Here is a 22599-nt window from a genome sequence, read left to right as displayed (position 1 = left end):
ACAAAATACAACCAAATAACAATATATATACAATCGACGCGGAATAGGATATACAATATATAGCTTTGAGACACTCATGTATACAAAGCAATAGCTTAATAGCAATATTGAATTGTTTCAACTTGTTAAAGGAGTTAAATCGTGTCATCTTACTGAAAAATGAAAGGATATGCATTTATTTCTTCCGTGTTTGAAGAACAAGACTAACACGCGAGTATCTCGTATATCAATTTAGAAGAGTGAATAACATTACTGATAAATTATTATAGAATTTATAAAAAACCCCATAAATATCCATTAGTTACAAATTACTAGTAGACAAAAAGCATAATGTCACTTTTAATTGTCAAAATGTACCAACATGGAAACACTTTTTTAACATTTAAGTTGTCAACAGAAAATAAAAAAAACGTTAGTAGACTAAGTATTTAACTTTGATATTAAAAGACGTACAACCCATTTCCATGACAAACCATGTCCATCACGGATGAAAAAGTTTTACTAACACAGAATATTACAGAGAAACAACGTCTTTCAGTTTTGCACTTTTCACGACAACAAATAGTAAAGCTTTGTAACACCGCAAAACGTCCGTACCGCAAAACGTACGTATATGGACGTTTTGCGGTGAATATCGTCCTCATTTTCTGACGTACATTTTGCGGCAAAAAGGCATGGTCCTGCCGCATAACGTTCGTATTTTAAAGTTTATATAATTTTCGTTAATTTTGACCAGTTACATGTATTATCAGGTGTTATTGTTTGTTAATTTAATTCACCGTCCAAATTCAGCTTGTTACCACTCTAGCATCCACATACCCTAAGCAATATGTCCAGAGTTATCTGCCCTTGAATTACAATATCTGTTATATTTCACATTGTTACCACTCCAACGCTTTCATTTCTTCTTCAATCTTGACAATTTTCAACAGGATATCTGTGACAATAAACTCTCAACAGGCTAAATCTAACCAAAAAAAAAAAAAAAAAAAAAAAACAACAACAAAAAACGCACTATATTTCACCTTGTTAGTGCTTTCGTTTCTTCTCCAATCTTAATTTTTTTTTATACTTTAACGTCAAAATATTGAATTGTTATAAACTGCCATTTCTTTGTTATCAATGATCAGATGTCATTCATACATTTATGACAGGACAAACATCTTGAATAGTTCAACAATAATATTGACCTTGAAATGACCTTGACCTCAAGGTCACTATTGAATTTTGCATAAATTACCATATCTTTGTCATTTACAGATATTTGGATATTGATGACCATTTCACACAAAAAATAATTCCCACTTCTTGATGCAATTATTGAAAAGCTATTGTCAACAGCAAAGCTTAATTTTAATATTTTTTGTCATTCACTCAGTCCAATCCCCGGTTCGCCCGTCCGTATAGCCGTCCTTTTCTGTATGTCTATAAGATTACATTTATTTCAATATCATCGTTTTCATATCTCTGCTGCTGCTGCTGCTTGGTTCCATTCCATAAAAAATCTATTCGAAAAACATCCTCGTCTTAAGCAAATTTCTTTTTTTTAAATAAAAAAAGTCAGAATTATGTAGGAGCACAAAAATATTGCACTTTAATGTTTATTTCGTCATATCTTTACCTGAAACAATATGAAAGTGACAGAACCAATAAAAGTAACGTTTATAATTAATTGATTTCAATACAGAAAATATGGACGATATGCGACGCGAAGACACACGATATGCACCGCAAAACGTCCACATAACGTCAACACACGTACGTTTTGCGGTACGGACGTTTTGCGCTGTTATAAAGCTTTCATATTCTTTTAAATAAATATTTATTTCAGCAAAAAGTTTATCTCACAAAGCATATTCATTTAAGAAAAAAAAAACATTTCATTATACAAAAAAGTTTCATCCAGGAAATGTATTTCTTTCGTTCAATTTATATTATTGCTGGTATAATGATAGCAATGACGAGTGGTATTGATAGCTGAAATAACTCAATAGTGTCAAAGAAATTTATTTATAGAAACCATTTACACTTGTATTTCATAATGTCATCAAAGAAAAAAAAATATTTATTGTTTAATAATATTTCTTAGTTGTCTTTTACAAAATTTACAAAATTGCATCTTACAAACGATATGTGTATTATCTCACCTGATTCTACCCTGGAAATTATGATTTGCCCAATTCTACTTTGAAGAAAATAATTAATTCCGCCAAAAAACAATGACAGTAAGAGGCGGATTTATTCACTTAAAAATCACATTCCTTTTAACAAATTACAAATATTGTTGATGACTGAAAACATATCACATATCAAACTTTGCAAAATGTAAATAAAGAAACACATCAATTATCAATAAAAGTACAAAAAACATCCTGATTTCGTAAGAATCAACTACTGTAACATGCTTGGGAATGTGTTTAGTCTTCAACAGTTCAAGGAAAATAATCAGTCTCGACGTAATATATAGGTATATTATCCCTTAGAGTACCATAATTGAACAAGATTATAGATTGATGATAGAAGTCTGAGACAACTAGCTGAGACAACTGATTGTTCCGGCATATAAACTTCTAATATAATAGATTCTTGAACTCACTTATCAAGAGCATTGTTACTTCGTCAGTGCGCTTGCGAACCTCGGAATATTTGCAAATACGTCTGCGTCCTCCTGTTCCGAATTTAATACGTTCGTTCGTATTACGACATAGTCCAGATGTGACTGATTTAATTACGTAAGTTCGATATTTAATATAATACTATCATAGTCTCATCATTACGATGTTCATTGTGTGCGTGTTTCTTAAATTCAATTTTGCTACACCCCAAATTTAACCATTTATAACGTTTTTTTACGTTTTATTAGATGATGCTCACCATGCTCATATATTTCGCTGATTTGTGTTTTATACCAAATATGAAAAAAATACTCTATTATATGCTAAAGCGAACTTGCTCATGATTTACAAATACCTTATAATGAAATAATAATATTATCGAAATATTTGTTTGTTTTCATCCGTTATTATCACACACATCTTTCAAAACAACATATTAATTGTTCAACTCTATGTTGCACATATAGATAGGTAAATTAAAGAGGTTTAAACATGTTTATTTAGATTTAATTACGTTCTGACTAGTTTCTGGAGGCAAATTTTAGCAACAATATATGGCATGTGTCACGAAATGTGCACTTAACATCAATATTTAGTTTGAATCTGTGACGTATAGGATAGCATTATGAAATAAGAGGGCACACATCAAGTAAAGGCTTCTGTTACATCTACAAAATATACAATATTTGATATATAAAAGTCTCATTTGTTAAAAAACTGTTTGTTGACGGATACAAAAAATACCAATATCAGCACAATTACAATATTTAAGAGTTTCAAGGCTTTAATTTAAAATACATGTGAGCAATATGCCCATACGTACATTGTTCTTATAAACTCTACATACATATTATACAGTCAAATGGCAAATAACAACGATATAACAAACATGTGCATGTATACTTGAGTAACATTATTTAGTACAAGTACAAATACGCAAAAGGAATTATTTTCATTTCGACAATAAGCATTTCAAATAGTTATACATTGTATTTCATTGTATTAGCAAAGTGACAGATGATATCCTTTCAACAAGGATATGCAAATGTAAAACAAGCAAAAATAATAATAATGTATATATGAATATAAATCTTTGCAGCGTTAGGAAAAAATGTTTTTAGTTTTTATGAAAAATAGTATTTCTTATTCGAAGTTAATTTAATTTCACAAATAAAGTGAAATTTACCTTCTAAAATGAAAGAGTTGCTTGCTACCTTACAAATAAAACACAAGACCGAACTCTTATTGAGTCGTGCAATTCAGAGAACTAATTTTAAACGAAAGCATCATTTACCCTTTGCTTAACTACACTGATATTGATAGGCTTTTAGCCATGCATCATTTAAACCAAATGACTAAATCAATCTCTAACAGTCATGTCTACCAATGTTTGTTTGTATCTTACTATGTGTACAAAAAAAATCATAAACTATTCTGACATACTTAACATTTTAAATTGTTCAAGTTTTGTTAGAACTGTACAAAATATGACAAGAAAATGCGACATTCAATAATTGCAGCCTGGACAATACTTATAATCTCTTTACATTTCAAATTTTTTCTCTTTACTTCTCCTTACACAAAATTATTCTGAGTTTGCACTAGAACGGCCAACAGCTTTTTACAAAAGTGTAAATATACTTTTTTCTCCAACAATTTACCCCTGATACAATATTGAAAAAATTAAAACCATAAATTATCTATACCTTGATATATACAGTACAATTTTTTCGAGAATAAATATGGTTGTCTGAAATATAACAAACATAGCTATTGCATACAACCCTCCTTATACATCTATAAATATGTAATTTGTATTGTTCTTGGCTTATCAGGTAATTCATATATCCATCTGCTAAATCGACCTCGATGAACTCTTTTCTCAATAAAATTTTAAATGTGTAGATTTTTATGAATGTTATATAAGATGCAAGTAATGCAAGATTAAAGGTAATGTCCAAATGTGGGTTACATATTGTCATAAAGGTTATTCAATTAAGTTTAATTGACGTCGTCCTAAGCGTAGCTCCTACCATGTTTTCAATGTAATTTAATCTAATTTAAGTGTAAAGCTCAATCAATAAAAAGCATTATAAAATGCATGACTATCTTTTATTCATTTGATGAGTCATTTAAATTGATTCATTGTTATTCATTAATTCAATCAAATGAAATTATAAAGTAACTCGGCGCTATTATGTGTACTCTTAAAACTGACTTTACATGTGTAGGAGGTTGCTTTGTAAAATATAACTATATCATTTATTTCAAAGGAACATTTAAACAATTTAAAATATATAAATGATTGATAAATATTGAATACTTTGCTAGAAGTTCGGACACGCCTTTAACTTTCTTTTTCTACAAAGAGTAAGGGTTTAGACAGTGAATTTTTATAAAGTTCAAAACATTTACTTTATTTACTCATATTGTATGTAACATTTTTCGTAAAAAGTATGATATAATATATCAACTTATACATAACCATACCATAAATATGGTAAAAATGACTCCCGATCACAATCAAATTTTTTAATCAAATCAATCCTTATTAGTATTATTTAATTATCTATCTTAATAACCGAGGCAAATCTACCAGAAACCAGTTAAATTAAGTATGATAAAGTTTCATTGAGCTTTTAGTATGAAATATATTTCCAAAAATTATGTATTTGGTACTCTTTGAAGTTTAAATTTTATATCGACACTTTGATCCTCTATATGAATTCTCACTTTAATTCCATCATCTGAAGAAGATGATGATGAAGATCCATTTACTGTGTTGAGATATTTTGTTACCAACACTTTGTTTGCAGTGTTTCCATTACAAGGGTATTCAACACGAACTCTTTTTGGATAGTTGCGTGCACCTGCCTCGTCTAATTGTACAAGAACAATTTTATTTGTCAATGTCAACCGGTTACTTCGTTGGCTGGTTAAAGAACGCGTACTCCGAAATGTTTCTAAAGTGGATGGTCTTTTGTACAGAGACTTGAAAGCAAAACAGTTTCTTAGACTAGCTGTCCTGCAAAAAATCCGAAGGGCATTTCTAAACTTTGAAGACACGAAATTGTAACACAACTGGATTCAGTGCATGGTTTGTATAAACATGAGTCTTGTAGAATATAAAATTAATAGAAACTTTCGAGACCAAGATTCCAAATGAACATTTTTATCTTCAAAAGAGAACCACAAAACTGCCACGCGAAAAGGTAAATGACAGATGAAAAAAATCAATATAAGAGATGCTATTGTATTCAGTATTTGATGTTGTTTATGTTTTCTTTCTCGTCTATTTTCATGGATGAAAGCATCAAACTTTCTAGTTGATTTAAGCACACAACACAAATGGCAGTTTAGGATCAGCATCATCAAGCAAGGAAGTAAAAAGAAGAGTATGGCAAGACCAACGACGTACATCTTATGCCAGCTTTTGACGATTGGATTTCGACATACCTGAAATTCAGAATATATTATTTAGCAATGCTTTTATATTATCAAAATCACATCTACAAAAACAAACTCTGTAAGCTTATTTTTTCTATATCCATGTGTCGAAATAGTAATAGTATCATATGTTATTTCTATACTTTAATACTATAATGACGTACAACATCGCTTAAAATTCTGACTTTACGTAACAAAAAGACTCACCTGTATTGGTGTTCCGTCATAAAATACTGACGGTCTTAAAACAGCAATAAATAACCATGGTACACTTGACACTATAGATATAGCCCAGACAATTAAAATTCTCCTCCACACTTTAACAGAATTCTCACCAACGCCCTAAGGAGAAAAAAGCAGTGCATTCATAATCAGTTAAAACAGTTCACCATCCATTAAAATTGTATAAAAGATAATTACGTTTTATTTTTCAATATTTTTTTTTCTCATGCATTACAATTGGTGAAGTGGAATCAAGAGGCCATCATAGCCCTAGATCGCTATCTAGTCTATAAATAAAGAAATATGGATTATTGGGACCAATTGTTGACTATAGTGCGGATTTAACAATTTTAAGTTTTTCTGCTATAAATTTTAACAGAAATGTCTATTCCTCGTCCTGCATTTTTTTCAGCGTCTATTTAAAAAAAATTGACTTCGGCGGGCCCCAATTTTGACCTAAATGGTCATGATTTGATAATTATGTAAAATGTTTTCCTTTATGATACTTGTAAAACGTTAAAGGCGACAAGTGAGTCTAAATCAACGAAATCATAATGTTTAAAATAAAGCAAAAAAAATTTAACTTTTGTTTTCAGTAAGTTAACACTAAAACGTCAAACGATTAAGTTAAAACATGATAAAATTTTTTAGATTTTTGATTGAGGATAGATTACTAAAACTAAAATATTGTCATATACTTAACCTTAAAGAGGAGCAGACAACCCGGTATTTTTCTAAACTGATTGCAAAATATTAACACTGAGGCATTGGGATAGTATTCTCCAGAAATGGCACTGTTTACTGTATAAAAAAAACAATAAATATATATCGACACTCTACATTTACACGTACAATTCGAAAGTAATAAAAGTTGTTAGTTTGCACATGTTACTCGACTATCACAAAAACATAACTAGAAGATTTGTAAATAGTAGTAGTATCTTTATTTACATCTCATCATTGCATATACATGATAAAACATACATATATATTTAAAAACAAAATAAATAAATGCAATGCATTCATATGGAATTATAAGAGATGGTCGTGAGAAATACATTAAAATCGAACAGTTTATCTAAACTAAGCATGGAGTTAAAATACTATACAAGTAAGACATAAAACAATTATTTCTAGTAAAACATATTATGCAGCATATAATAAAAAAAGCACGAATATCAACATAGAACACATGCATTTAAGAGGTTTCTGACATAATAATAAAATATATAAGGTAATAAAAAAATGTGTGAAACATTCCACATCTATTGTAATGTTTTTATTTACAAAGTTTAAAAACGACGTCTATCTAAAATATTTTTACAGGTTTTGGAACAATATCTTATCATTTTTGGCTCTTTATTGAAAACAAGTAAGTATATTTATCAGAATCTTGCATTTCAGAGAACAAACTATCATGCTCTATTGCTCTAGAGTACAAAATCTACTCTTAAATCATCATAAACCTTACAACTGAACAAAACATGTAATTCATTTTCAACTGAATTATCGTTACAAAAAGGACAAATTCTATCTTCTATGGCTCAGACCCTCATAACGGCCGGTCTCCATACGAATCGGCGCAAACTCCTAATCTAAACTTACAAAATGCTGACCGATGAGAAGGCGGTAATATCATTTTACAGTACTGTTCGCTTTCATACTCAGACTTAATAGTTTTATATAATCGTAACTTATTACGACCGCGGCCAGACGGCCCAGTATCATTGTGTAAGCTAGTTTTCCATTCATTAATAAATTATTGAGAGACACAGACTCAACAATATGTACAAACGTTCTAGCAATGGGATTGTGTAGAGATAAATATCATTTCAAAAAATTTATTCTTAATTAAAAATGATTTTATATGGAAAAACCAGTTCTTACATGTACAATTAGCTTTATTATACGCCCAGAGTGCAATACGTTTTGTAAATCTAGACTCTTCCATATTTGCTAACTTTAACCAATACAAAGCAGTAAATTTCCATTTGACGGACTATCGGTGGCTTCCATCCCATTTCACCAGCAAGCCCAACATTTGGTGTGTACTTGCCAACACCAAGAAAGAATCGCTGTGCCCTATTATAAATTGCGTCAATACATGAATATACACGATGCCCCCATAAAGGAGCACAGTAACTTAACAGGCCAAACTATTGTATCATATAGTTTCGTGAAAAAACATTGTATGGAAGACTACCTAAACTTTTAGATTTTGCAATAAGCAAACCTAACGCTCGACTTGCACTCTGGCCACAGTTTTAACAGTTACTAAAAGATCCAAATGTTCATGAAAAGCAACACCCCAGATAGATATATCTATCAACATATGCTAATTTACTGGAACCGCACTTGAATTGGTACGTTGCGCGTACTACGGAATTTGGTCTAAAATGGACAACATTGCTTTTGTTTGGCATTAACTTGCATGTCATTTGTACAACACCAATTACTTAAGGCAGATAATAATAACTGAAGGTCGTCTGCGGATTCAGCCAGCAATACAACGTCATCAGCATACAGCATTATACAGACTTTTTCACCATCGATCGGTACTCCAATCCCAAACGATTTTTAGATAAATTGATAAATCTTTAAAATGAAAAAATTAAAAAAAAAGGGGAGACAATATCCCACCCTTGTTTAAGCCACAATCTACATCAAACCATCTGTTCTACATAAATTTTTAACCCTTTACAAAAGCAGAAACAAAATTGTAAAGGGGACTTAATAGTATTAAATTACTCAAAAAACCCATCAGCCATCTGTTCCTAGGATATTTTTTTAAATAGTATCATCCGTTTTCCCAAAAAACGATAAAAGCACAAAAAGAAAATTTAGGGGAGTTTTTTTTCCCTGGAAATGGGAATTTAAAAATGTCTAAAAGGGCTTTTTTTTTAAAGTCATTAGTAGCCCATTCCGAATATTTTGAAAACACTTTTTTTATTTTTTAAAAGGAAAACACTTGATTTTTTTTTAAATCTTCAGCAAGATTTTGATTTTTTAAAACCCTCTTGATTATACAAAAAATAAATCCATTACTTTAAGGTTCAGCGATATTTAATATTTTATCAGTCATTGATGAAAAAGTGTAGAATAAAACATGCAAGATATTTATATATGAACATATAAACACAACTATTTCACTTAAGCATATCTTTATTTTTTATCAGTTTTATCAATAGATAAGTTTAAGAGCATATTATACTACATTTTAATACCAATAAAAAATTTCTTACTTAAAATAAATGCTTTTTGTTGATACATGTGTTAAATGTATAGTTAGCACAATGTTCCCCACAAATAATTTATAACAGCATTTAAATCGAATTTGATATTTTTTAAGTTAAAGTAACTTCCTCTGTACAAAGGGCTCTACATATCAATTTAACATATCAAATGAGTCAGTTGATATATACCTAAATGGTTTTAATAAATAAATGAGATGCATCACGACAAAACCAACATAATGGGTTTGCGACCAGCATGGATCCAGACCAGCCTGCGCATCCGCGCAGTCTGATCAGGATCCATACTGTTCGCTTACAAACCCTATAACAAGTAGAGAAACTAATAGCAAACAGCATGGATACTGATCAGACTGCGCAGATGCTTGTCGCAAACCCATTATGTTGGTTTTGTCGTGACGCGGCTCAAATATGGTAATCTACAAAGAACAGCCATCTAAAATTATCTCAAACTGTTTCTAATAGTCAGAATTCCGTAAAAGAAATGACAAAAGTTTTATGGTTTAATTTGATTCGTTCAAATGTTGTTGTAATAGCTGCAGCATGTTAACGTATCAAATTGAAGGCATTGTTAATAGCAAGGCAATTCCTAGCGCCGACCTACCAGAAATTGAAGACATAAAATATATAATCGCTGAATTTGATTAAAAATGTTGAAATAGCAATTTAATCACGCCAAAGGCGTATGCCTGTTTATAGCATTTTTTAAGGAATTAACAATGATAGTCATAAGTAGATAAAAATTATTCATAAAATCATTGTTAAGATATTTAGTAGTTGTTATATTTCTATGAAATTTTATAATTGAATATTTCAGCCTTAATTGATAAGCGACTACTTAATTAAATCCCAGTACGACATTATAGAATTAGATGTAAAAAAATCAAATAAAACATGTTAATGAGTTATATATAATGAAAATAAACGAGGTTTAGAGAAAATTAATGATACAGTTTTCTTTATTTGGAATACAAAAAGAAATAAATGGAGCAATAACGGAACAGAAAGAGTGATTTAGTTTTCTAAAATATTCAGTGTTTAATAGCATAGCTGGCATCGATACAACATTGTTATTTAAGCAGTTTATATGAGTATATGATAAAGTGTTATGAAATACGTTGGTACATTTGAAAAAAAAATAAGTAAAGAGAACTTCTTGTCTCTGCTTCTATCTGGTATTCCTGGTACCATGTAGAAATGATTTTAAAACTGTGTGCCTTAAAAATGGACTTAGATTTTATGTAATAACTAAATACTTACAATTCAAGAACTATTTTACATGTAATGAATGACTGATTTTGCAGTATTTATCACCATATTTATATTGTGTGATTAACGCTGTAAGGGCCTTTTGCATAATTTGCACAATAAATTTGTTATTAACGTTACTTAAAAGTGTCGTTTGCAATTCTTTGTTCAATTAAAAACATTTTTTAAAACATTTTAAAGTTTTAATGAGAATTAACATGAATCTTGAAACATTTGCTTTAAATATAAATAAAAGAGAGGGTACAGAGTGAAATACACTTAAACAAAATGATGTTATTCTATAACAATTGTTACCTTTTATTAAACACATTACAATTTTATTGCTAAATTCTTAAGTATGTTTATGTTTATATGAATTCATTTTTTAAAAAAACTAAAAGACACATTTGGATCTAGTATGTTGATTAAACCATTTACTTACACATAAATTCTCCAAAGTACCAAACTTCTTTTGTAAAAATATCCGCAAGAGCTGTTGGCATACATATAAGTATGACCATCACGTCAGCAATACACAAATTCAGCAAATATTTATTAACTGTTGTTTTCATTTTACGACTTGAAATAATTACAGTTATCACAAGAATATTACCGACAACGCCAACCAAAAATATCATACAGTACAGAATTGTAGCTGTAAAAACAATATAACTTGGAGGTTCTATAGTGTCATCATATTCATGATGAGTTGAGTTCGATTGTATCAATGAAAAATTACTCAACACATTAGCGTTTTCTGATTTATTTTCAATAAGTAAAAATTCCATTGTTATCAATCAGATTGTAACAAGTTTTAGTTCTTCTTTTAAATGTGTGCAATCCTGTACAAATTATTTCTTCGATACATATTGACAGCTTACACTCACACTGCCGACTGAACAATACTACAGAGCTTCAATAGTGAGGAATCTCCACTATCAAAGAATATTTTTCCGATTTTTAAATTCAAATCAGATTACCCAATATGGAATCTGGATCTTGAATGAAACATTTCATTTAAGCAATTTATCTTTGCAATGAATAGACAAATACATTCCATATAGTTTTAATAATTATTTATAAATTGATATGATTGACTTTGTTGGTATAGATACATTATATCTTTGTTGTTCTTAAAGTAATGACCACTTAAAAAATTCCGTTGGCAATGAGGTAAAAATAATTCTTTATTATATGATCTAAAAAAGCTGCAATATCATTGGTTAAAGCAGTAGCCAACAGAACAAACCACTGGGTGTAGTATCATATTTACTGGCTGAAATAGGGTTTAAATAAAATCAGGCTCATATTCAATGACCATAGAGCAAAGACAATTAACTGCTCGTGCATTTGTGTCTGATTATATTTTAGATAGGGAAAATTCAGCCAATGAATACGATACTACACTTAGCTGCGCATGCGTAAATGAATATTCACTCATTTACGCATTTTCACATATTCAATTACCATACAGCATAGACTATTTAAAATTGTTGCATTTTGTTCTTTATGGCATATATTTTTCGATTAAAAAATATATTTATTCCACTATAAAAGGTAAAAAATACACCGCAATGATAAGTACATTATAAATATTAGGCTTTACTTGTTTGTGTGTGTGTGTGTGTGTGTGTGTGTGTGTGTGTGTGTGTTAAATCTTTGGCTGATCATATAACAAACAATTATTGACTAGTGAGCCAAAGAATATAATGTGGTGGTATTCACCAGCAAAATGCCGAGGTCAATATGATATTTTGCCTTTGAATATCACATCATATTCTATGGTTACTCTACAAATTGTAACAAACCACAAATCTCCTGTATTTTTTTTCTCGTTTTGAGTTTAAATATAGAAAAACAAATACGGCGATTCAAAATCATTTCAAGTTCTATCTTATTTTATTCCGGGTATACATTTAAAAAAGAGATCATTTTATAACAAATGTCTTGTAATAATCTGTTAATACAGGAGAAATATTTTTCTTTTGTTTAGAAAGTACTTTGTTGAAATTTTTTATACCATACAACTTGAATTACTAATGTACGTATATTTCATATCTCATTGATAATGACTGTCCCCCTGACACAGTAAATCCAGAGTGTTTTTTATTTGACAATGCTATTTATGTATCATTTAATATAATATGCCTTACAGCATGAAATATAAGCCCTGTCGGGGATACGTCGTCCAACTGATCCTCAAAAACTGAAAAAATGAATAAATTTAAAGATGTCCCGTAAGCCCTATTGCACTTAAGTATTAACGATAGTGATTAAACAGACAGTAAATTGAATGCAAAAGACTAGACCAAATATGGGTTATGTGTGGTCTAAGCAACTTTTGAATTACTGCGTGATACTTTTTATCGGCTAACAGCTTTATAAAGTAAATAAAATTATAAGAGCATACAATAAAGTACTGTGTACTTACAAGTTGTGTTTCACATTTATATTATATTATTTTTTAGTCTCTTGTATTTGGCCTTTTTCAATTTGGGTGGTTCCATTTTTCCTACTTGAATACTGTATAATCACCCTTAGGACCGGATATGTTGCCTGCTTTTTAAATTTGTCTTTTGACGTCTTGTCTGTGATATGCAAGCTTCATAACCTCAGATCCCCTTTCAAAATTCCATTTTATTTAGTTCCGCCCGTTGTTTTCTCGTTTAGGGCACACGCGTTCTTTTACTTGGGGGCCCAGCCGCTTTTCATGGAATGATACTTTATGTGTCACATTGAAGGTTCCATGATAACCGCCGTATGAACACATCTGCGGATGCTTCTAAGTTCAAAATTCACCGTTTTTTGTGTTTAAATGTTGAATTCTGCTTAAGCCGGTGCTAGGGGGCGTGGACGGTAACTTGCACTTTCCAATACCGTCCATGAACAGGCTTAATCAAACCGAGCCTGCAACATTTTACAATTTTGCCGTATTGGGCTTTCTTTAGGGATTCTGTTTTTCACTATTTTATTGATAATTATGTTTAACTCTAAATCTTTAATAAAGCAGTAAATTTATATTGTTGTTACAAACCATGGAATATGATATATGATTTACTTTTAGGTTAAAAACAAGAATAAAGATCAACAAGGTAAAGGTAACGATCACAGGACGCAGCCTTCGACACACCCAAGTAGGGCACCCAGAAGGCACCCAACAAAAACCTTGAGTGGACATAAAGGCGGCGAATGGTGAGGGACATGTAATGTGTGAAATAATATAAACTAAAACGGGTTCATATGGAAAAACTTGTATACAACTTTTAGACGACATCGAGATTCTAATTCTACGCTTCTACGATCTTAAAAGACGGAAATCAGAAACTAATTGACTACCCATGAGGCTGCAGTGTAAAAAATGAAAGAATTAAGAATTATTGAAGAATAATAATGAAAAGAAAATTATTTTCCTGCGAAGATTAGAAAAAAATCTAAAACATGTAACACACGAAATTTAAACAAGCAAGAACTTTAATAATTTTTATATGTTTTTGTCAATTTTCAACTTTAATGGATATAATATTTTTTTCGTCAGCATTGTTTTTAATGTTATTATTTTTAATTATATTTCTAGCTTATTTTTGTTGGTTATAAATTTTGTAGCACTGATATTAATTAGAACTGATATAGGAATTATGGTAAGGATCGTATTATAATTGTTGTTTCCATTTCCTTTAATTAAATTCCTCTTATGAAAATATATTGTCGAGACAATATATATTCTAACCCATTTGTACGCAAGCTTGTTAATTCTAAATATTTCGAATTTATCCTGAAGATTGTGTTTGATTTAAGATTGAAGATACTTTTGCATGATATCAGAAACAATCATTGAGCCGTGACACGACAAAGCCAACATAGTGGGTTTGCGACCAGCATGGATCCAGACCAGCCTGCGCATCCGCACAGTCTGATCAGGATCCATGCTGTTCGCTATCAGTTTCTCTACTTGTTATAGGGTTTGTAAGCGAACAGCATGGATCCTGATCAGACTGCGCGGATGCGCAGGCTGGTCTGGATCGATGCTGGTCGCAAACCCATTATTTTGGTTTTGTCATGACACGGCTCAATTATGTTTCTATTTCGCTTGTGAGATCGTATCTTCAGAAATCTTCTGTACACATAACAGAAAGGTTTAGCTTGATAGTACCCTCTGGCAAAAATTGTCATGCTCTTCTTCTGAGACAGAACAATCATCTGGACCTAGATTTCCAAGGTGAAGGCCATTTGATTCCACACAAGAAGATTTAACTGTATGTTCTTTCATAAGTCTATAAAATACGTATCAAGTTTATATCCAGTAATGCGTGTTATCTAGTTGTGTTGCGCCAATGGCTTAACGATTTCACGTGCCTCAAGATATTCCTGTAGGGATTAGGTGCAAACTCTGTGGTCATTGTTTTTCCATTTCTATTTCATGTAAGTTTGTACTTTTTGCACCAACTTTTAGACATGCTTAACAAGGTACGAACATTTTCATTAATATTTGTGTGCCCTCAGCAAATTCGAGATTTTCCCTAAACAAACAAATGGTTACCGTCAGTTTGCAAAATAACGTTGATTTAAGTTAATATCGCGTATAAGTAATACGGACAAATAAAACACAAACAAAATATGTTTTCATCAAATAAAGCATACATTTTCTTATTTTATTTCTATCTTACTGTAGAAGTAGCAAGAAAGTACCATAGTTTTTAAATATTAACAAACAAAAATGGCATTAATACGCAGGTATGTCTCAATTTTGATGAAATGTAAAAGGGTGTTTTCAGAAAGAAAAAAAAAACCGGTCAGATTTGACAGATATCATTGGTGCATCGCTTTATATCTAATAATAATTCTAAATAACTCAATGAGATTTACCATCCGGATTTAGAAATATAACCATTTTACATTGTAAAACTACTTATTTTCGCTCATTCTACTTCAAAAAAGTTTTATTAAAAATGCAAGTATCTCGCAATCATTAAACAAAGATAACAGAAACCCATACTCTGACAAAAAACAAGCCCCAAGTAGGGTTTGAAACCACGCCCTATGAAAACTAAACATAAATGCCCTTCATACTCATAATATCCTTACACTTGTTTTTCCGTAACTTAATGAATTTGCGTTCATTGAACCCCGCCCTTCTCTCCATTATAATTGTAATCAATTATTATAATATATAGTAATTCTCATAGATAAACCCAAAAGCTTTAGTTTGGTTTTACATTTCTAATGATCTAAAAAAGGAAATATGTAAATTGTTACTTACATATAGTTTTCTAATTTGTCTTTTGTCTAATTTGAAAATTATTTGCGAAATAATACAGAATATGAGTCACTAATATTTTGCATTGTATCTATAATGTAACATTTTCCATAAGGCTTAGGAAAACACCTAAATGGCCTACATAGACAAGAGTACATTATATAAAAGTACATCCAAAATAACAAATGCCATTTTAATGTTTAATACATCTGTCTCACTGTAAAAGAACAAAGATCTATGTGAAAATAGTATAATATGTTTATCTCGATAAGACCATTCACTGATAAAGTCATTCACAGATTATTTTCTCACCTAATCACGTTTTAATCAATTTTTTAGACGTATTTTTTAGTAGTCACCAAACTAATTTAGGAAAACAGTTGAGAGTAAAGAATGACAATCATTTCATCCAGAATTAATTTATACCATAGTCAGGTGGTACAATTCTATTGTGATATTCTTTAATCTGCTTATTCAATTATATACATGTATGACCTCACATCTTCCCAGCAATGCTTTTATCAAAATTGCCATAAGGAATGCTGACGCTTTAATTTGATGATTGCAACTGCACCAGCATTGTTTACTGAACTTCTGTTACATTTTGTCTGCACTTTACAAGTATTAAAAGGCTCAGGACGACAGAAAGCAATTTCTCTGTTCGAAATAAACAAATACACAAATTGTGGTTATAAGGAAGAATTTACAGGAAATTATTGCATTTTATTTAAATTTTCCGAGCTCAAAACATTGATATATCGGTTTTAGATGGGACGCATAAAGGTACAAACGCTTACATTATAGGTGTGAAATGAATCAGGTTGTTCCCTGGATTGATAAGTTACCAACGTTTACACACAACCCATGCGTTCTTCAAAAATATCTAAGACGTCTTTGTTCTTATATACAAGTGATTTGAACATCCCGTATAAAGAAACAATCGTGGTCTGCACCATTGTATACACTGAGGAAATATATGTACAAGAACTAAGCTTAATAATCATACTTTTGGAGAAAACTCTAGTCGAGATTTATATGTTTTATTTCAAACTGGGTTAAAGTCGTTCAAACATATCCCGTGTTGTACAGAACTCTATTAATACAATGAACATAGAGTTCATAAATTGCAATAAACCCGAACTTACTTAAATATCAATACATTATTGTATAATTTTCAATGTATATAAAATGTAGAAGCGAATCTGTCGAATTGGTTCATTCGAAATACGAGACATTGTATGCTGCAAATACATGTATATGACGATATAGGGTTTTGTTCGCATATGAGTACAAAGGTCAAGATTATAATTAAATCTATACGGTCATATAGTGTAATGATGATTTGTAATAGCCTATATTAAAATGTAAAGAACAAGTAATGAATCCAAAAAGACATTAAGAATCTACCGCTTGCTTTAAATCAATGTTTGACTACGTCTTTCAGAAAACACACACTATATAAATTCCTTTCATATTTCATTTTATTTACCATCTTCTCCCAAAAACATACGTTGAAAACATTATTTTAATAAAAGAACAGAGTGACAAAAAATACTTCAGAAAAGAAACACAAGTGACATTTCGCAAACTTATTTATGTTTTTCTTGTCTTGGAAACAGTCATTTTTATTCCACATAAACATAGAAATTGAACGAGATGTCGGAATTCTACACTTAAGAAAGATGTTGTCAGACATAAAGAAAAATAGAGGAAACAACACGACAACTGCACGATTTAATACTTTATATTGTTCTTGTAAGTTACATCCTGTGGAGTAGAGTAATATCCTTTTATTTCGCAAACTGCCGGTGCTAGGGGTGGAAGGGATGTATCACTTGTTCATTATCTCTCATGTACAGACTCAATCAAATCTAGTGTGCATTTTTCATATAATTTTGTTGTGATTAATGCTTCCGAAGGATCATTTTGTTTCCAGATTTTCATACTTCACAACAGCAGGTGTCAAATTCTGTGTAGCAACTGTAAACAGTTGCCCCGCACTTTAGTGTTGTTATATTTTTCTGGTCCTTCGAGATCATTGATGCCAGCATTTTTAAGGGTGTTTAAAATTGATTACTTCTAAAACCGATGCTAAGGCGCGTGAGGGATGTTGCACTTATTTATTATCCCCCATGTACAGACTCAATCAAACCGAGTCTGCAATTTTCATGTAATGTTGTTGTGATTAATGCTTCCTATCACTTTGTTTCCAGATTTTTATTTTTGTGTATGCATGTATTTTTTAAGTTCTTTCTTTTTTCCGGTTAGGTGGTTCCAGTATTCCTGAATACTGTTTAATCACCCTTAGGACAAGTTGCCTGCTTGTGAAATTTGTCTTTTGACGTCATATCTGTGATATGCAGGCTTCATACAACATTTTCAATTTCGTTGTTTTGGATGTTCTTCAAGAATTACGTTTTCCTCTATTTCATAACCACTGATCCCATTAAAAAAAAAATATTTTGTTTAGCTCAGTCCATTTCTTTCTTGTTAAGGGTCCACGAATTTTATCATTTGGAGACCATTTGTCGTTTTCTATGGAATGACACGGCCTATCGCATTGAACTTTCCATGAAAACTGCCAAATGAACACATCTGTGGATGTTTCTTATTTCAAAATTCCAACATTGTCAAATTCTGTTTTAGTTGGTGCTAGGAGGCATTGACAGAAGCTTGAAGATACCAGCACCGTTCATGAACAGTCTCAATCAAACCTAGCCTTCATTATTTCCAATTTGCTATTTTGCGCGTAATTCAGAGACTTTTTTTCTTCATTTTACAAATAATGAAAAATGAAAAACACACACACAAAAACTTAACTCAGAAACTAGATAAGTTAATTGATAATATCGATTACATGAGAAACACTTTTTAAACATGATACATTAAAAGAGGATTTTCCCTGTCAAGCTCACGTTTATTCAAAAGATAAAAAGCAAAACAATAAAAACGGCAATATTTGCCATACACGCAAATTATTCAATCGTTTAATTATCTGTATGGCCATATAAAGAAGGAAATCTTCTACTTAATAGACTTTGAGTGAAATGCACTGTCGTTACTCAATTAATAAACCTGATTCAGTTCAATTACATTTGCATGGAGCGAATAATGAACAGATAACATTTGAGTTTTTTCTATTCTCTTCATCAATTTTAGTAAAAAGCTGAATGCTAAAGATGAGAAAAAAAATTAAACTTTCAAAAGTAAATGAAAAGTTTTAAGAAATCTATAAATAGTCCGAATTCGTGAACGTGAGCTTTTTTTGCTTGTGTTATGTTTTTGTACGATTCAGAAAACAAGTAAATTTTTTTTATAATCGTATTCTTATCCCATTTAGAACTGAGTAAACTGAGTAACAGGACGTTAGTTTTTCGAGAGCCTTTGAAATTGAAAACATTTAATGTAAATATTGTTTTTATTTATGAAATGTATGCCTTGAAATTTGTTAATTACGAACACTAAAATGGTTATAACAAGTTTTGTAAATTTTCTTTAATATTTATGTCAGAGCAGTGACGTCAAAGTCTGAGTAATGCAAGAAAATCGTGTTTTGTTGCTTGCAAAAGCACACATGTTTTTATACCTATAAATTTCAGACTTTTATGCTTGTTGACCAGATTTTTTTTTATTATAGTAGGATAAAATTATCTTTAAGTGGACATATCGTTGAATAAATAAATAAATAATGATAATAAAAAAGTTCACAAGTGGTTTCGACAATTATGAACTATTTTTGTGAAACCTATATTATCCCTGCTTGTACACTCCCTTCGCAGCTCAGTGAATACGCTCCGTTGAGAAAGTGAGCAATAGTGAAACATTCCACCGATGCGTAGGAGAGTACCCTGCTTGGTGTCTTATCAGTGATCCATTGTGGCTTGGCCATGTTAAGGGCTGCTTTGTTGATCTTTAACATTCATTCTGAGTGTTCTCAAATCATCAGTATGTGTAAGAATAATTTATTTCCGATTCTAATCAAAATATATTTCTGACGTTAAACGTTGTTGTTGCCAATTTATTTAACGTTACGCGCTGAACAGTTTAGCGCGTCGTTTTGACGTTGCTGTTTGTAATGATTTCAAAAAGACTTCCATTTTACGTAGCGGCGTTAAAGCTGAAACTGTATTTTTTAAGATTTCGATGTTAATGACATTATTGTCGGTATGATAGCTGCTTAAATCATTTTTTATATTTGTTTATGGATAAAAGGAATTTTCTAATGAAGTATTTATCTATTAAATCAATTGTTACGATTATGTATTTAATCAATTGTAACTTTACTTCTGTTTAGTAAGATTCTTGGTCATAAGAAATAATTATTTTATTATTCTATTATTTTGTTAAGATTATAACAGAAATGAATGTATTTGTTAAGTACTATATTATTTGTTTCAGAGAATCGCTACGTTTCTTTGTGTATATATATATGCTGATGTATGAAAATAAAATATATATAGAAACGCATACTCAAAAAGTCTGGTTGTTATCCGAAATCCTTTACAGTCTTGTCTTGATAATTGTCATCAATGATTTTTTTCAGGAGCTAGAATAAGAGATGAGCTTGTGACAGATATTTCACTTGGTGCTCAGCGTACAGTGTAAAATCCATTTGGTTAAATAGAGAAATCTTTAATCTGAAATTGAACATGGGAATGATAGGTGACGCCGGTGAACTGCGTCGTCTCTTATCGACTGTCTTTTTGTGGCACATGGTAAGAGCCGTTTTTATTAACAATTTATGTCATGTTGTGTTAATTAGTTTTATTTTGATTCTTAAAAATCAAGTAATGAAATATGTTGTAATATTTGTATTTAATAAAAGCATAAGCATTGTGATATCTATTTTTATAAAATTGCATGCCCTGTTTTAAAATTATGCCCCTTCTTAACTAAGATAATCTGCAAAAATGTACCAAAGTGGCTATAGCTTCAAGATTAATAATCGAACTGCCTTTATACTTGGTTTCAACAATCCTTTAAAATGTTCCTGCAAGTTGACCAGATTGACCATAAATGACTTTGACTTTCAATGTCAAATTGTTGATTTTTTTTTAATTTTTGCTTTAACTTGCCATTAATTTGTTATTTATGGATTGATTGTTTTTATATTTAGACACAACATCCTTTTAGACAAGACCTTTATAAAAATCAAATTAGCTTTGACCTTGACTTTTAAATGACGTTGACGGGAAGGTGAAATAATTGAACTGTTTTTCGCTTGGCTGTAACTTTGTTCTTAGTGTATGGAAGTTATTCATACTTGCATCCGGACAAACATAACACATCAATTGATAACTATAATAGATAACTTCACATAATTAAGTTCCTTTTATATAAATTTTGCTCTCCATTTTTTTAAATACAAGTTAGGGTAAACATATATTTGTACTTCTTTAACAAGGCAATTATTTGTAATTATTATTGGTACACAGATGAATACACTAAAACATTGGTCGAGTTTAAATTTGGCTTCGGGCTACCTACTTTTCAAATAGTTAAGATGGCGGATTGGGAAATGAATCACCTTTAGTGGTAGCTCTATCTGCGATTTGGGTGCTGTTAAAATAATCCATTTCCTTTCAAAGTATTTTTTTCAGTCATTTCACAGTACACGAATAAACTTAATAATTTTTATTATTAAATTTGATACAGAATGAACTTGTATTATTATCTCCTTGACCCAATGTATCCAGAAGACCTCTTGGAATATAAATGTCCGTCGTTTTAGGACGGAAACTGTAACCAAATAGACTTTTCAAAGATTACTGAGTCTAGTAGTCGGAGTTTCTTAGTTTGTCTATTGCTGACCAAAGTCATGTAAAAAGAGTTAAAAGCAGAATTTGGTTGAATTTCCCTCGTTCTTTTGAAAAAGGAAAACAGGTAGTAATTTATATTCCTGTTCCACGAATTCATAAAGTCACGCTTTCTAAAATATCTTTTCTTTACAGTTCTGCTCATACAGCTGATATATATTTTTGAACGTCTTTCATGTTTGATAGGTACCTTTTCGTTGTCCTCTGGATGTGGTGTTTGGGTTTACTGGACTTGAGACCAATGGTGCTTAAACTGTTTTTCTCATGCAGCTTTTATTTATAGCATATTTTTTCATATTCTGTAGGTAAAGACCTTGGGTTGTCCGGAATTTTGGATTTATCAACAACAAGTTAATGAAATCAAGGTTACATACGCTTTAAAATAAATTTTTTTATACACTTTTGGTTATGCAGCCTTTATGTATTGACTGCAAGGCATTGAAATAAAGTGTCAAATTTGCAGGTTTTTAGAACATTCATCAGCTTTAGCGATTTGTCTTGTTTTACATTTTGTACCATTTTATCACCTTTTAAAATTTCATTTTATTTAGTTCTGTCCATTATTTTTGATATTAAGGCATATCAACAAGAAACGAAATAAAATAAGTTTGTTGCAGAAACGATTTGCGTAATTTGTTTTGTTGTTAAAATTTTCACTAGGCCATCCTAAAAAAGTGTCGATTTATTTCACATAATTTACAAAATGGAAACATTAATGGCAAAATTAAAAATGTTGCATGTATGGT

The 22599-nt window shown here is 30.7% G+C and overlaps 1 protein-coding gene across 1 annotated transcript; it reads right to left on the bottom strand.

Annotated features, from left to right (window-relative positions):
• Positions 1-5279: 5279 nt before the first annotated feature.
• Positions 5280-11571, bottom strand: LOC132731651 (neuropeptide CCHamide-2 receptor-like). The gene is made up of 5 exons (XM_060717866.1): positions 11226-11571; positions 6988-7085; positions 6270-6404; positions 5806-6071; positions 5280-5640 (listed from the first exon to the last, which is right to left on the bottom strand). The coding sequence occupies exons 1-5, from the start codon at positions 11569-11571 to the stop codon at positions 5280-5282; spliced, it is 1206 nt and encodes a 401-aa protein (XP_060573849.1).
• Positions 11572-22599: the final 11028 nt, after the last annotated feature.

Source organism: Ruditapes philippinarum, unplaced genomic scaffold, assembly GCF_026571515.1.
Source record: "Ruditapes philippinarum isolate M1 unplaced genomic scaffold, ASM2657151v2 ctg1059_1_1_1_1, whole genome shotgun sequence".
Lineage (NCBI taxonomy): Eukaryota > Metazoa > Mollusca > Bivalvia > Venerida > Veneridae > Ruditapes > Ruditapes philippinarum.
The sequence above is the reverse complement of the archived record's forward strand: the minus strand, read 5'-3'. Positions and strand labels throughout refer to the sequence as shown.